Source organism: Macrosteles quadrilineatus, unplaced genomic scaffold, assembly GCF_028750875.1.
Source record: "Macrosteles quadrilineatus isolate MER2022 unplaced genomic scaffold, UCM_ALF_1.0 Scaffold_5__1_contigs__length_97177068, whole genome shotgun sequence".
NCBI lineage: Eukaryota > Metazoa > Arthropoda > Insecta > Hemiptera > Cicadellidae > Macrosteles > Macrosteles quadrilineatus.
In genome coordinates, this window is record NW_026542598.1 from 80,880,598 (window position 1) to 80,895,642 (window position 15,045).

At 34.0% G+C, this 15,045-nt stretch overlaps 1 protein-coding gene across 3 annotated transcripts in view; it reads left to right on the forward strand.

Moving 5' to 3' along the window:
- The window catches only part of LOC128994106 (uncharacterized), a 32,806-nt gene that overhangs the window by 9,370 nt on the left and 8,391 nt on the right, over positions 1-15,045 (forward strand). For 2 of the 3 annotated variants that reach the window (XM_054418371.1, XM_054418369.1), the window contains exons 5-7: positions 567-737; positions 2,530-2,639; positions 3,559-4,058. In XM_054418371.1, the coding sequence (XP_054274346.1) occupies positions 567-737; positions 2,530-2,639; positions 3,559-4,058 (781 nt within the window). Of the gene's footprint in view, positions 1-566; positions 738-2,529; positions 2,640-3,558; positions 4,059-13,447; positions 13,627-15,045 lie in introns of those variants that run through there. The other variant, XM_054418370.1, reaches the window with a different exon arrangement.

Sequence of the window (15,045 nt, forward strand, 5' to 3'; positions counted from 1 at the left end):
TTCTTTTAGGCAAGGTATACAATTTTGAAATTTTTTCGGACTTCAATCATCTTTGATCTTTATTATTGTCTGGAGTTATTCTGGACTCGTGATACACAGTTGGACACGTATACACCCATCACATGCAATCATTCTGGGGATCAAGTATGACGTCCAGTCGTGGTTAGGCATTCGATCCATGTGCAGGACAAAAATCAAATGTTCCTACCCTGAAGAAGCAGACTTTTTTGAGTCCCAGGAAAAGTCAAACTCAATCACCAGGACGATTTGAGTGTAATGTGTGTATTTGTGTGTGTGTCTAGCTGTAAATAAGAATTTATCTAAAGAAACTTCAGTTATTAGTAACATAACGCAGACAATCCCACTCCATTCTACTTTCACCCTGCATTTATTTTCAGCTTTAAAATCACAGAAGTGTGTGCTACTGTCTTTAAGAATTGATTTTTATAGAATTGCTCAACTAAGCAGACTAAATTTTTAATAGTAACTGAATTTGGTACATCACACTTTTTTGTTTGACAAGTTTGGTTAAAGAAATAACTAAACCTACACGTTGGTTTCTGCAGGACTTTAGCCCAGTTTATAGTGCGCAAGTGCTGTGAGTGGTATAACAGCCTGTATCAGTATCTAGACAAGCTACAGCTAAGTTCTCACCCTTGGCTGCCTGAAGGATCATTCCTACCTCTAGACTTGGCAGCAACTCTAGGCAATCCTGCGTACCTCAGTCTTAAGTCTGTGTAAGTACTGTGTGTCATATGAGAAAATATGTAACTGTAAATAAAATGAAAAATGTGGGGTAAGATTTTTGTTGTGTAGGACAAACAACGTGCACAAATTGTGCGCTACAGTGGGTCAGTACCAAACCTTAACCATTTGCGCTCAGTTGAAAAATTCTACTGGTGACGTTGTTGGCGAAAACAGTACGCAGTCCCTGTCGCTACATGTTTCGCTTGTGTTGCTAGTAGCCTACACCTGGCCACCATTATCTGAGTGTGTTCTGGCGTTTCTATAAATGGTTTTGAAGCAATCTTTTTACTGTTTATATCTAAAGCGGCACCCATGATGATGGTTTCATCCTAACAGCTCTCAGTTATTTGAGTTAAAGTTGCTCACAAGCACCTAGCAGACTTATCAAAGCCAAAACCTTTTGTTACAAACACATGTTTATATCCAATGCTGTTGGCTTTCTGTTGCATGGAGAATCGATGTGAAATTAATCCGAGCTGCAGTAGAAAACACCTGATAGTGTTAGTTTCTATTAAATATCCAACTAGGCAGCAAGCTAGCCCCTATAGAGTGCAGGGTTTATGTCCCTTAGGTCCCGTTTTCGATCAATCACCCAAGGCGGCTTGAGCTATTGACAGTGCCGCATCCCTCTGGGCTAAGCCTAGCCTGAAATAATATGTAAAACAGTTCCAGCCATTTTTAGATAGGATGTCCTTGTAGCCCCTGTTAATGGTTGGTTTGTGAAATCATTAGAGAGGAGAGAATATAATTTAGCTTTAGGCTTGAGTAGTACGGAATAGGAATGTTAAGAGATTTCACCTTGCACTTATTCTTTGTAATCTTGATTTGTCTTGAGGTTATAATAATAGTGAAGAGAGAGGAAAAAGACTTAGAACTTATCAGATACTTTGAGAAAAATCACAAAATAATGCAGAGTAAAAATCATTAATTACAAACAGTTGTATTTCTTTGACATCAACAGAACATTTTTTTTTTACAATAATAATATACCACATGTTAATATTAAAAAACCCTCTCCTGAGTAACCCAAAACATGTGTTAGAGCCAGACCAAAGGCAAAACTATTTGAATATTAAAACGTTTATGTCTTTGAGGCAGACTAAAAGCAAAATAAATCACAGAATACTTAACAGTTTGTACTGAAGATGTTACTTCACCTTTCTACAAAAACTGTAGTCTGTGGCAGTACAAGTTCTTCAATTTAGTGTTGTCAATTTTTTTTAAATAATTTTCTAAGATTACTCAATAAAAGTTTTCCTTAACGTTAACATACATTTATTTCAATTGCTATGTAATAGTATATTACGTTACTAGTCCTGAAAATAAGTGTTTACCGGACGAGTGTGGTCGTTCCCGTGCGAGACGAAGTCGAGTACGGGATTACCATTCGAGTCCGGTACACACATTTTGGACGAGTTACGTACGATAGTTTACGCCATACTACTAAATCCGTACAAATCCTTATATATTTCCACCAACTAAAGGACTAAAAATCACTAGTCATAACCTCTAAGATAGGTTATGTTTTTGTTTATAACCACTCACTGTTACCTAAATACAGTATAATCAGCTGATTGGTGTCCGGTAAAACTCATTGCAGTACAGTAGTACGCAATGAAACCCCATTTGAATAAGCTGGCGGCAAACAGCTGTTTTCTGGACTAAATCATTGCGTGGGAAGTTCGCCAAAATAATGTATTGTGGCGTAAAAGTACATTAAGTCGCTTTTTGGAGAAAGGATAGAGATTAGTGGTGACAATTACATTGTGTTTCCTGTTGCAGAAAAAGGCCAGATAAACTCCTGACAGAAATAGATCCTGCTGTTTCAGAAGCTGATAAGACTGAGATAAATGGAAACTTGACAGAAATACTTGATCTTGATGATATCGGAGGTAACTTAACATTTTGTTTCCATATTATGTCAAAAGTGACTTTGGTCGCTAAATATCCATCGCATTGTTAAAAGAAATAATAGTTGTGAATTGGGGATTTTGTCAGGATAGCAGGCCATCCCAATGAGTAACTAGTTTACATCAAAACCAGTACCAGTAACATCAAAAACTTTACACCATACACAAATTTAGAATGTTTCACTGTTATGGAGAAAAGTGTTGTCATTGACAGTGGAATATTCTAATTTTAGTGTATTGTGTAAAACTTGTTTTTCCCTGTGCCAGAGTGGATGCAAGTACCTCTTTCCTCTTCTGATAGTCCATCTTCCTAGCATAAATTCTTGAAAGCTAGGCTATTGTGCTCCAAGTTACATCCTAGTCCAGACCTTTAGACGGTAAACCCGACACAGGAATGGTCTTCCATATCCTGTGCATAGAACAGCTCTGTATGAAGGATCGCCATGGTACATGGGTAGGAAAATTTACAATAACCTCCCAGATCAAATTAAAACTGAAGAAAATATGTCATTCTTTAAAAGAAAATTAAAATCTTATCTCATTCTCTTGTGTCCTTATTCCCTAGATGATTTTATAAAAACTAGCTTTAGGTTTTATGGATTGATAAAAACAATGAATAAGGTATTATTAGATAGTAAAGTAGATTGACATGTCATATGTTTATATATGAAAATCACAATCTTGTAAACTTATGTGACGAATAAACATTTCATTTCATTTAGAGCTATTAAGTGGTATGATATTTTTTGTTATTTGTATATACATTTATCTGTACAATAAAGAAATAAATTAAAATATATAAAGTTGTCAATTTTCGTAGTGTAGTGGCTTGTACCCCAAAACTCTTTGATCTTTTTGCACACATATTTCAAGGTTAAATTGTTTTTTTTTTTTTTTTCAGAAACTGTGTCAAGAGAATCTAAAGATATCGACTGTACAATTGACGTAGAGATGCTTCCTTTACCGTTGCCCAAACCAAATAAGAGAAACAATACTAAAACAGCAAATGATACAATAGTGCCAAAGAAGCAACGGTTTGATACCAGTTCGACAATATCTCCGTTACCGGTTCAGAAAAATCATAAAGCCACAAAAACGAGAGACAGTAGCTGTATTCTAACCCCTAAAATAAGTGCATCGTATGAACATTCCATCAAGAACATTCAATCGTCCAAAGACTTGTTGAAATTTTTAGAAGTTGAATGTAATGTGAGACACTCTTCCACTAATGGAAAGATGGTTCAAAAAACGTATCTGAAGGATTGTGATAAGTTGCAATGGTCTATGATGGAGAAGTTTTTGAAGAAGCAAATTAAACTAATTTCTAAATGTGAAATTTCTGGGGATTTAGTTTTGCAAGAAAAACTTTTGAAAAGAGTCAGAAAACAAATTAAAAGTTTGGTAAGCTAAAATAGTTTATTTATAACCCATTCACCTCCCTTAGTCTTGACTGTAGCTTACAGTAATTATAGATAACCAGATGCCACATCAGCTATTTGAATACCATTTTTATTTTTTTAATGTCTTTGTAAATAGTAGTTCTAGGCTATATAAGCAAACAGTAATCATATTATGTAACTATTCAATCGTTTTTATATAGTAATTTTAAAACGCCGACTAAACTAGATTACATATTTAGTACATGTTTAATACAAATTTGTGTCAAATCTTACAATCTACAAAAGGCAGTAAAAACAATAAAAGACTAATCTAACAATGACTTTACCATGCAATTTATCATACGTTTGAATATAAGTTTTAACTGTTAATGTAAAACAAATATAAAGAAAACACACAATTTTAGTAAAGAACAGCACAATGAAGCAGTTCTAATCGTTCAAAGATAGACAAGATAACCTACTAATAAACATACAACTCTATCAACCTCACTAAAATTGGCCGTTATGTAACTTGCAGTTGTAGTATGTTTGAGTTTGGGTTGTGTGAGGAGTCGGTAGTTTTTTTGTTTAGTGATGTGACTAAGCCAGTAACTGGTTGAAAGCGTGTGTGACCTCTGTGTTGGGAATGTGAAGAGTTACATTGGACCACAGATCCGTCACCACTACTATGTCCTGAATAAGGAAACCTTCCTCAAGCAAATAGTAGTAAAAGAATCCATCTTGAGACCAATCTTCTATGCTGTCAGGACTCAACAGCATGTTTTGCCAAAGTTTAATGTCTGCAAAAGAGAAATAGTGTTTTCTTGTACGATCCTTGTTCGGAGGAGGAAAAAGGTTTCTATCGTCATGTAGTGTTACAGGGCCTTGCAAAAGTTTCTTGACCAGCTCCTTGCAAGCGGGAACACTGCAAATTTCTCTCAACTTATCAACATCTTTGGAATCAATCCAGTAATTTCCAATAGCTCCAGTGTTAAAGAAATTCAGTACAGAGTAAAAGTTGTAGATTCGTTTTCCGTCCACTCCGATGTAGCCATTGTAAGTACTTTGCACTTGGTGAAACATATTTGAATCAACATTGAGTGCTGGATTTCCCATGAGTTGTTCAACTTCGTTCTCGGTAAACCCGAAGAACTCAGTGTAAGTTTCATTTTGAAGAAATCTACGAATCTCGTAACTGTGGAAAGTCACATAACCTATCAGTGGTATCGGGAAAACCCCAGTAACAAATGCGTACCCTAGATTGTGGTCGTTGCATGAAAGTAGGTTTTCCATCAGTTCGATATTGACATGAACTATTTTCTCCAGTTCAGCTTCATCCGCCACATTTCCTATCGCACTTCGGAAAATTGAGTCGTGGTTGTCTATCAACACAACGACTCTTCTGTCATAGAAATGATTTTTCAAGTGCTCCGACAACACTAGCAAATCCATGTTTGTGTAGTACTCATCAATGTCGTCCTTGATGTAACTACTTCTGTCCAGAATGAAGTCTTTCGCTTCTTGATTCAACTTCTTGCTTTTCAAAAGGTAACTGTGCTGCTTGAAGCAATTCTGAACGACGCGCTTGCAAACCATCAAAGCGTCGTTGTAGCTTCTAATCGGACGGTCACATTTGAAATCTAAACTCAGTACAGGATATTTGCCAAAGTGTTCGGTCATAAATTCAGTGTTTCTTGTGATCTTCAAGTTGTGTTTTATGAAGAGCTCGTAGTTGCTTGTGTCTGTGACCGCTCCGCCCTTTAGCCTCGTCATGTGAACCCCTTCCTGGTCCACTTGAACTTCAAAAAAGGTCTTGAGCATGTCCAAAATGGCAGACTTTCCATACAGCCGGGGAGCTGTTGTTACGGTAACACCATCAGAAACCACTCTTGGTATGAGGAGCGTCTTGTCTACAAAAGTATCGGACTCCAAAAGTCTTGCGAACTCGGAGGTTCCAAGGATCACTTCTGTAGATATCGGCAACTAAAACATTTAGGACTTAGCTAAACTATGGGGTTTGTTTTATTTCAATAATGTTTGCAATAAATCATATAGATAGTATATTATATGATATATTTAAAAAAATCTAAATGGTGTTAAATTATTTTTAAGCTAAAGTTGTCATATTAATGAAACAGAGCTTTATCTGTAAAAAAACTCGCTAATTTGTTGCTCTTAGATATGAAATGTATTTAACCTTTGACTCTTCATAGAAGTACACATCCCTCGTAAAAGTGGTTTTTAAAATGAACTTAGTTAAATTGAGCTACCAACAGAGTGTGCTAATGTCAATTACTAATTTGTATTGAATACGTCAACTTCAAATTCACAACCCTTAAACATTTTGGCTTTAAAAATAATAAAAATAAGGGTAGACTGACCTACCTTTTTTTTACTAAACAACCAAAATATACCTCAGTGTTGGTACAGAGAATTAAAATACAGAGGACACAAACTTTTGGGTCAACTGTGCTCTTTTAGCTCTGGTATGGTGAGGCGGAAATGTACTAGTTTCAAACAAGGAAGAACCCAAAAAGTGATGGCCACATAGCATATTTGTACAGCAGTTGTAGCGCACAGGCTCTTCCTATACAAGTTGACTTGTTCTTCATATACAAGTGATTTAGCTGTGCTCCTATTTTCAACATAATCACTACATATTGTCAAACATCAATAAACATTACTGAATTCATTTTTAATTGAATAGAATAATGTGCTTGCTTACCAAATGTAATTGCACCAAGAAGAAAATAACACAAACAAATTCTTGCCGTTTCATTTCAACTGAAGGATTACAATTTGTAAATACTAGTCTAATGAAATGAAAATCAGCCCATCTTGAGATTAAAGAGCAATTGAGAGATTATTATCAAAGTATTTTAGTTGTTAGTTTAAAACTTCCACGTTCTTCCATTAAAGAATATTAAATGGGGATCTTATCTTCATTTAAGTAAGATATAGAATATTTTGCAAATATAATTAGGTCAAAATAACAAAGTTTCCCATATCTTCGTATGGATGATAGCATCTATATTCTACAGAAATATTCAACGGAATATAGATTTAGCTGATTTTCAAAATTCATCGTACCAAATGATTAATCGAGCGGTCTGATAATGTTTAATGATTAACTTGTCAACCCGTATATTAAAAAAACACTATCAATATTATTTTCTTGCTGTTTACGCCAGTGGCATTTTTAAGATATAGTTTTAGAGAGGATTCAAAATGTTTTGAGACAAGCGGTCCAAACCCATGTGTTTTTGCGGATTTGCCAGGAATCAAACTCGACCTTCCCACATTGAAGTCCGAGCCTAACGACTTGGTTAGGAAAACACCCAGTATTAGTCTAATATTCTTACCACAAATACTTGAACAGACATGGTATGGATCATAAACCTATACAAATGATGGTTACTGACCCAAAAATAAACATTATTTAACATTGCTTAAATGGAACTAAAGAAACATATGTTAATGCTATTAGTATAGGATTCGGGCCAGCAATGTCATTTGTTTATGTTTATGATCCATACCATGTCTGTTCAAGTAATCGTGATAAGAATACAAGACTAATACTAGAATGTGTTGTTAATCAAGTTCTGTTTAAGTATTCGTGATTCTTACTAATTCCTTGTAACCAACTATGACTATGAGAATGTAACATTTTAAAGAAAAGCTCAATGTGGTGGATAATATGGATTCGGTGTGATATTAGCTGTTATAATATATAAGTATTTATTTGCTTTTAGTAACACTAATGAATCAGTTTGGTTTGGAAAAGTGGGGGTTTGACCAGATTTATCTTAGAATTTCATTGTTAAAATCCATAATACCGGTATGAGTGAAATCTCAAGTTAATTTTGCTAATATTGCATTAGAAAGCTTTAATTCGTCATCTGAAAGCAAGGATCTTTTTCAAAAGTGCATTGAAGCCTTCTGAGAATTTCTAGTACAATCGGTTAATATACTGCTTGCTTGCCCATCAGGAAGTCGCCGCTTGATTGAGGGAAATGTTTGTAGCGTTTGATGGTTTAGAACTGGATCAGCTGTCCATGACCTTTTGCATGAATGGATTCTGGCTAAGAAAAAGCTGGTCTTATGGTTGGTACACTTCCTTTAAATTCATTATTAGCTGAAAGTATGTAAATCCTTGTTTGACTTGCTGTCTTAAAGAAGTAGCTGATTAGAAATTATAGGTCGGCCGCTTAGAAAACGACCTCCTCCAGCATTGGTTTAGCATTAGCGCGCAGGTCGTTTTCTAAGCGGCCGAACTATAGTTGTTTAATCTGACTTTCTCCCTTTTCTCTTGCTTGACTCCACCATCTTCTCCAGTGCTCCTCCTGAGCTGAAGGCATTGCCTGAGAGGTCTTTGACAGGAAAAAGCACAAATAGATTTGAATTCTGTCTCAGTCTTTAGTCATGTTTGGCAGCCCTTAAGAAGTTCACCCGTTTATAATGAGTTGGTGGAAGAGTAAATTCCGGAGTTTATACTTGAAAATATTATATAATATATCAACTAAATGAACATTTTTCAGGGTAAAAACACAAATCACATTTCAGAGTTTACAAAAACTTATTGTAAAAAGACAAATCAACACTGTAATAACATTACATAATGCATTCTTCCGTGAACTTCCAGTCAAAAGATACAGCTTTCTGCTATTTAGGGGTTTTTGCCATCTGAAGTTAGTTTTACCTCCGGTTCTGGTTCTTATCTTGCAAAATCTCTGAAGCTGGAAGAAAAAAAATCTGTTTAGAAAAATGAATTAGTATGGGATTTTTTCAAATATTTTGGCTAGTTTACCTGAGAGCATTAAAAGTCTAGGAGGTATTAGAGACCCAATAAAAGAATTATCAAAATAAACCTCAACATTAAGCTGCCTCTACACAAAGTCAGTATGCAGGCAGGTTACTTGCCTCAGGTACCTTGAAACACACTTACCTTAAATCAAACAGTTACAGCTACAAATCAAGACAACCCTGGAATTACTGTAATTGAGGCTGACATGAAAGTTGTTATTCAAGAACAAAAATGTAATGTAGATGCTGCTTTCGCTCATTGTATTTCAGCTGATTTAACACATGAAAAAAACATGAGTGCAGGAGTAGCTGTAGCTTTTAAAGAGTGTTTTGGTAAACCATGTGATTCGGACTACTGTAACTCTAATTTAACACAGCAGAAAGTTAACAATGGGCCATCAGTTTTTAGCTTGGTCACTAAATCAAGGTACTACCAAAAACCAAGACATAACAAGTACATATTTTACAACAATGCTTTCGATCAACTAATAGAAGAATTTAATAAACAAAATTTGAAAACCCTAATTTGTTCTCCTATGGGATGCTCCAGAGATCATGTCACACCTGCACACTTTGCAAAAAATATAGTGAAATTCCAATGCTTCAGTTATCATCATAACTTCAGATAAAAGAACCAACACCAACATTAGAAATGGCCTTTCGCATGCTGCGTTTGTCACACGTCTCAGAGAAGCTATAGCTGACAACACTTCTAGTACCGGTATCCATAACATCCAACAACACACTGATGCAACCAGAACTACAACAGCAGTTCACAAAGATGTAGTCCACAGTCAACTACAAGAGGAAGATGATACCTCCCAGTACAGTTTGAGAATTTCACCTTCAATTGTGTCAAGTGATGGGGGGTTGGCTGTCAGTGGGTGTGCTGGTGTCAGTGCGGTATCTGGTGCTGGCGTAATGCATAGCCTCTTTACCCTATGTACACTTCAACTCCCTCCTCAAACCCGAAATATAAATATTAATTGTAATCTAGAAGCTAAGGATAAAGTAAGCAATGTTATATCTTGTACACCACCAACTGTAACAGACAACCCGCCTTCAAAAAACTTATTACAGATGACAAAAGAAATCACTTAAATTTAACCAACAAAAGCTTTAAATTAGATATATTTCATTTAAATATACAACACCTGCCATCTAGAATAGATTCTTTACAGATAACAGTTGAAGAATTAAATCCCGATTTAATACTAATTAATGAGCATAAAATGACAGATTTAGAACTTTCAAGATTTAATTTAAATAACTATTGTATTCACTCATCTTTTGCAAGAAGTAGATCTGGTGGTGGTGGTGTCTTGATTCTTGGTAAAATCAATGGAAATGTAAAACATAGAAAAATAAATATTTTGGAAAATACCAACATAATATGTGAAAAATAATTTGAGTGTTGTATTACAGAGTACAAGCATAATAGTTTAAAACTTTTACTAGTAGCAATATATCGATCCCCTTCTGTAAAAATTAATCTCTTTTTAGAGAAGCTTGACTCTTTATTAAATTTATTGGTGAAACATTTTAAAAATATTGTAATTGTTGGAGACATAAATATTAATGTATTGGACACTACTTACAGGAAAATGCTAAATGACGTACTACAGGTATATAGCATGAGATACCTTGTAAACTTTCCTACTCGTGTTACTTATATGTCAGAATCAGCTCTAGATAATGTATTGACAAATGTTTTAGATTATAAGATGAATGTTACTGGAGTGAATACCCAGATATCTGATCACGATGGATTAATGTTGCAGATTAGTTGCTTAAATAATAAGTTCACAAACCAAAACGCTTTGAGTCCAAATAAAATAACTGTAAAAGAAGTAAGAGATTTTAGTGAAAAAAATTTACACATGTTTACTAAATTATTGGATCATGAAAACTGGATAGATGTTTACAACGCAAATGTTATGGAGAAATTTGACACTTTTCATAGAATTTTTATGTTTTATTTTAATACATGTTTTCCTAAGTTTAAAAAACGATGCAAACAATCAAATAATATTTGGATTACAGAAGATTTGAAGAATGAAAAATCTAAAATTGTAAACATGAGTAAAATGGCAGGTAACACAAAAAATAAAATTTTATTTGATAAAGCCAAAAGTCTGAATAAGGCTTTTAGAAAAAACATCATTGCTACTAAAAAGAAACATTTTGAGACTAAGGTTAAGCAATCTAGTAATGTATGTAAAACTACCTGGAAAATCCTTAATAATGAGGTCTCCAACAAGAAACCAGCATTTAGTAATATTGAAATAGATTTTAATCATACATTGTTTACTGATCCTGGAGATATTAGCTTAATATTTAATGATTTTTTTAGCACCTATGTAACCTCATCAATACTTCCTCACCTTGCACAAAATAGCAACACACATGTCAACAAGCCAATTCAACAAGCCTCCCAAACTAAATTTAGGTTAAAACCAGTCACAGATAGTGAAGTTTTAAAAATTATCAGTTCCTTTGATAACAAACTTTCAACTGGTTTTGATGAGATACCCATGACAATATTAAAGCATGCTTGCTATCAGTTAGTGAAACCTCTTGTGCATTTAATTAACTCATCTTTTGTTAGTGGATTATTTCCTTCTAAATTAAAAATTGCTAAAGTTATTCCTCTTTATAAAAACAATGATTCTAAAAAACTAACCAATTACCGTCCTCTTTTGCTATTACCTACCATTTCAAAAATATATGAGAAAGCAGTTTACATACAACTGACGAATTATCTGGCAACATATTCTTTACATGATAATAATCAGCATGGCTTCAGATCAGGAAGATCAGTTACAACTGCAGCAATAGATTTTATAGAATCAGTAATAAACTCTCTTGACAAAGGTGAAACAACGCAGTTGGCATATTTTTAGACTTAAATAAGGCTTTTGACAATGTGTCACATACAATTCTCTTAGATAAAATCAGAAGTCTGGGCATTGATGGCAATTCGTTTGAATGGTTTAGATCATACATGTCTAATAGATATCAATACGTTGAAATTAAAAATTTGACAAATAACAGGTTAATCTCAAGATCTTCTCCTCTTACAGAGATTCACCATGGGGTACCCCAAGGGTCTATTTTGGGACCGATCTTATTTCTCATTTATATTAGGGATCTGTCAATTCCATTTTCAACTAGTTTACACAGTAGTAATATCTGCCTGTATGCTGATGATGTCACTTTTAAAATCAGCAATTCATCTTTATCAAATTTAGAAAATCATTGTTCTGATACTTTAAATATGCTAAATACTTTTTTAAATTCTCATCAGCTCTTGTTAAATTTAAGCAAAAGTAATTTTATGGTTTTTACAACAGGAAAAAGAAAACAAATTGTACAGCCTGTAATTCAATTTCAAAATAATAAATTGGAAGAAATCACCACAACAAGGTTTTTAGGATTAATTGTAGACAAAAATCTTACATGGAATAAGCATGTTGACCAGGTAGTCAACAAAATTACTTCTGGTATCCATGCTATTAATAGAATGTCAAAATTTTGCTCAATAGAAACATTAAAGATTCTTTGTTTTGCTTTTATCGAATCATCAATATCTTTTGGCATAAGTATTTATGGCTGTACCTCTAAGCAAAACCTGGATAGAATTCTTACTCTTCAAAAAAGTGCAATCAGAATTATGTTAAATTTAGAATGGGATGAGTCAGCTCGTCAATATTTTTCAAAATTGGGAATAATGACTGTATATAGTATTTATGTTTTTCATACAATTTTACACACAAAAAAACTTTCTAATGCTAATTTGGTCCCAAAACTTGGTGATAGTCATAATTATTTTACCCGGAACAGAAATGAAATTGCTGTCAGTGTCCATAATTTGGAGCTCTTTAACAAAAAAACCACCTGTGCAGGGAAAAGGTTTTTGGACAAACTCCCAGCTGAGGTGAGGAATATTGATAATATTTCCAAATTTAAAAATAAACTGAAACATTTGTTGACTGATAAAACACTTTATGGTTTCGATGAATTGTAATTTATTTGGATTTAGTTTTAAGCCTAGTGACGCCATTCAATGTATGCGACTGTATACCATATGAATAAAGATATTTTTTCATTTCATTTCATTTCACACTAACTGGTAACTTGCCTGCATACTGGCCTCGTGTGTACACAGATTTATAGAGAAAATCTTTTTCTTGAATCTACTCTTTGTAGAAGTCCTATCAGGACAAAATTATTCTCTGGACTCTCATTTTCTGTGATTTCTAGCTGAATTCTATCCCTTTAAAAAAAAAGTCATTGGCCACTTGGCTTTCCTTAAAACAAAACTATAGTGATCTGTAATCATGTATAATCCATTTTGTATATGTAAAGAAAAACTCATCTGCCTTAATCGCTTGATCATCAATTATCTAAACTCATTTGAAATCAAGAATTTCAAGTTTTAATAATCAAACCTAATCTAATTTAGAATTAAATACAACTCAAAACTCAAACTCATAAAAGGTAAACAATTGAGTTTAAAAGTGCAAATGAGTTTAAAAACAAATTACCTGTGATTTAGATATGTAAGAAGTCTGCTCCATGATCGTCCAGATGACTATTTCTGTACAGGGTGGAGTAGTTATGGAACCGTGGTAGCGGAAAAACTTTTGATGCTCGTACGGAAGCAATCGCTCCAGGTTGATTGGCTCCGGGATGGTTGACATGTTTCCAAAACTTCTATATATAAGTTCATCTTCAAGTGCTGTTATTATTGGATTTAGGAATTTGTTTTCTCGCACAGAAGCCTGAAATTAGAATCAGTTGTTGGATCGGTGGTTAGTAAACATAAATTAAGAGATGAAAGTATGTATGATTTTATCGCTTGCCATCCCTACTGAAAGATTTAAATAATGGAATATGATTAGGTACCTATTTTATTAGTTGGCCATAATACAAAGTATAATATATACAATAGTAAAATTTAGATAAAATGTTTGCCAACAAACTTAATGATATTTCTCCGGTATTTCCCTTATATTTTGCTGTATATTTTTTTAAATGTGTTAAGAGGATCAAGAATATTGAATTTGAACAATAGTGTTTTGTAAATAATATCGTAGAAAAAAAGAATTAAATATAGACTGTCAGTCGTGCTACGGTTACCATAGGTTCTGGCGCACAGCGTTGGGAGCGCCGTGTAGTTATGTAGCTCTAATGCCGTAACTACATTTCGCTCCCAGCGGTGTGCGCCAGAACCTATGGTAACCGCAGCACAGCTGACGGTCTATATTTCATTCCGTTTGTCTATGATAGTATACAGCTGTAAAAGAAAGCAGAAATGTAGACTAATAATCTCACATATAAACAAAATAGTGTTAAGACCTTCAACATAAAGTAAACACTTAGAAATTTTGCAACATGCTCAGCGTTTAAATTTGCTTCCACTAAAAAGCATTGTTTTAACTCTGTTTTCTATATTCAAAGTCATATAAACATGCATATTTTTAAGCTCAGAACTAAATTGATTTTTCAGCGATATAATGTCTATATTTTAATGAAGTTTTCTTCATCTTGTGAACCCAAAAGTTCAGACCCTCAGTATGGATGAACTAAACTAAACAAAATGGTTGATTTTAAGTGGAATTTACAAAGAATCTACTCATTCCGTCAACTTCCATCTCAGCTGATCACCGTTTATGCATCGGCTTCTCTAATATAAAAATTAAAATGTATTTTCAAAGCAATACAGCCACTATGGTATAAGCAGTGCAAAGCATTGCCAGGCAAAGATTAATAGTGCCAATTGAGTTTGCCATTTCACAAGTATCATTTTGCATACTTACACAAAACAAAATCGCTATAATTGCCAAACCATCGCTGTGGCAGAGTGCCGCGTTTTTATTTTCGTAGTTACTGTTGTAATGTATCAAATGCATTTCCAATGGATATCTGAAGAAATATGTCAAGTATCACTAAGGTACATCATGGACCAAGGACCCATCACTTAAATTTTGTTATTTGGCTTTTTAAAATTTGTTTGACTTCAGTGACTTTTATTGAATTAAATTTGTTACAAATGTTCTTAGATGTAGTAAAAAATGTTAAAACTCTTAAGGGTTTAATATAATGTAACAACAAAACTTGTTTAGGTACCTTATCTCATATTAAATCTGGGAATAGTGAAACAAAAAGTCACACAAGAAGGCAATTGTGCCTGGTGCAGGGGT